At 67.9% G+C, this 1,271-nt stretch overlaps 1 protein-coding gene across 1 annotated transcript; it reads left to right on the top strand.

Annotated features, from left to right (window-relative positions):
• The first annotated feature begins 42 nt into the window (after nt 1-42).
• PREB (prolactin regulatory element binding) lies at nt 43-1,243 on the top strand. Its single transcript, XM_057388689.1, has 4 exons — nt 43-367; nt 441-513; nt 587-746; nt 842-1,243. The coding sequence occupies exons 1-4, from the start codon at nt 150-152 to the stop codon at nt 934-936; spliced, it is 546 nt and encodes a 181-aa protein (XP_057244672.1). The 5' UTR covers nt 43-149; the 3' UTR covers nt 937-1,243.
• The last annotated feature ends 28 nt before the right edge of the window (nt 1,244-1,271 follow it).

Below are 1,271 nucleotides of genomic sequence, written 5' to 3'. Positions count from 1 at the left end.
ATGGGCCACCCCTGGCTGTTCTGTTGCCCTGCCATCTCCCTGTCTCTGCTGGGTCTGTGGGAAGGGGGCTCCTGGGCTCTGTTACAGCTGCACAGGGAAGGGGCTGGGGCCAGGTTTGGCYTGGGAGAGAGGCAGTGGTGAGGGACTGTATGTGCCCCATGGCCCTGTGCATGTGCCCCTCTCCCCGTGCCAGGTTTGGGGCCGTGGAGGGCAGTGCTGGGGCGCTCCGTCTCTACACAGTGCAGGTGCCCCACAAGCGGGAGCGCCGCCCCCCGCCCTGCTACCTGACCAAATGGGATGGCAAGAGCTTCCTGCCGCTGCTGACACGGCCCTGCGGCTCCGAGGTGGTGTCCTGCCTCTCCATCAGGTAGCCTGGGGCCGGTGGGGGTGGGATGGGGGCTGTGGCAGCCCCTGCTCTGCTCACCACCCTCCCCCCACAGTGATTCTGGCACCTTCCTGGGGCTGGGCACGGTGACGGGCTCGGTGGCCATCCACATTGCCTTCTCRCTGCAGGTGAGCTGGGGCTGGGGGTGTGGGGCAGCCCTAATAGCCCCTGAGCAGCCCCTCACCCCTGCTGTCCCTGCAGAGATTGTACTACGTGAAGGAGGCCCATGGCATCGTGGTGACAGACGTGGCTTTTGTCCCCGAGAGCCGGCCGGGRCGGGAGCTGCTGGGGGGCCACGAGGCTGCCCTGCTCAGCGTGGCCGTGGACAGTCGCTGCAAAGTGCACCTGCTGCCCACCCGCCGTACGTCCASAGAACCTCCTGTGGGGCTGAGGTGCCTCTGCTGCTGCTCTGCCATGGGGGGCTGCAGCCTCCTCTCACCCCTCTCTGTCCCACAGGYTCCCTGCCCGTCTGGCTGCTGCTGCTGCTCTGCGCTGGCCTCACCGTGGCCACCATCCTGCTGCTGCAGCTCGCCTTCCCGGGCTTCCTGTAGCCCCCTGGCCCCCAGAGAGGCACCCTGGCACCTGGAGCGACCCCCAGCCTCGCCCTACCCCACACAGACTGTGAAGGACAYGAGGGACCAGCCCCAGCCCCGCTGCCCCCGCTGGTGCTCGGGGAGCAGACGAGGGGCTGGGGAGCCGTGCACGGCTCTGTCCCTGTGGGACTGTGCTGGCAGCAGAGCAGGGCTGGTCCTGGCATGGGGACATCTCCTTCCCCAGGAGAGGAGGGTCCTGCTGGGGCCCCGCCCTGCTGCTGCCATTAAACTGGAGCATGAAGGCAGTGTTTGTCCGTGTGTGCTGGGGAGCAGGGCTGGGGCTGAGGGCACTG

Source organism: Malurus melanocephalus, unplaced genomic scaffold, assembly GCF_030028575.1.
Source record: "Malurus melanocephalus ecotype Western Australia unplaced genomic scaffold, MMel_1.1 scaffold_2324, whole genome shotgun sequence".
Classification (NCBI taxonomy): domain Eukaryota; kingdom Metazoa; phylum Chordata; class Aves; order Passeriformes; family Maluridae; genus Malurus; species Malurus melanocephalus.
The sequence above is the reverse complement of the archived record's forward strand: the minus strand, read 5'-3'. Positions and strand labels throughout refer to the sequence as shown.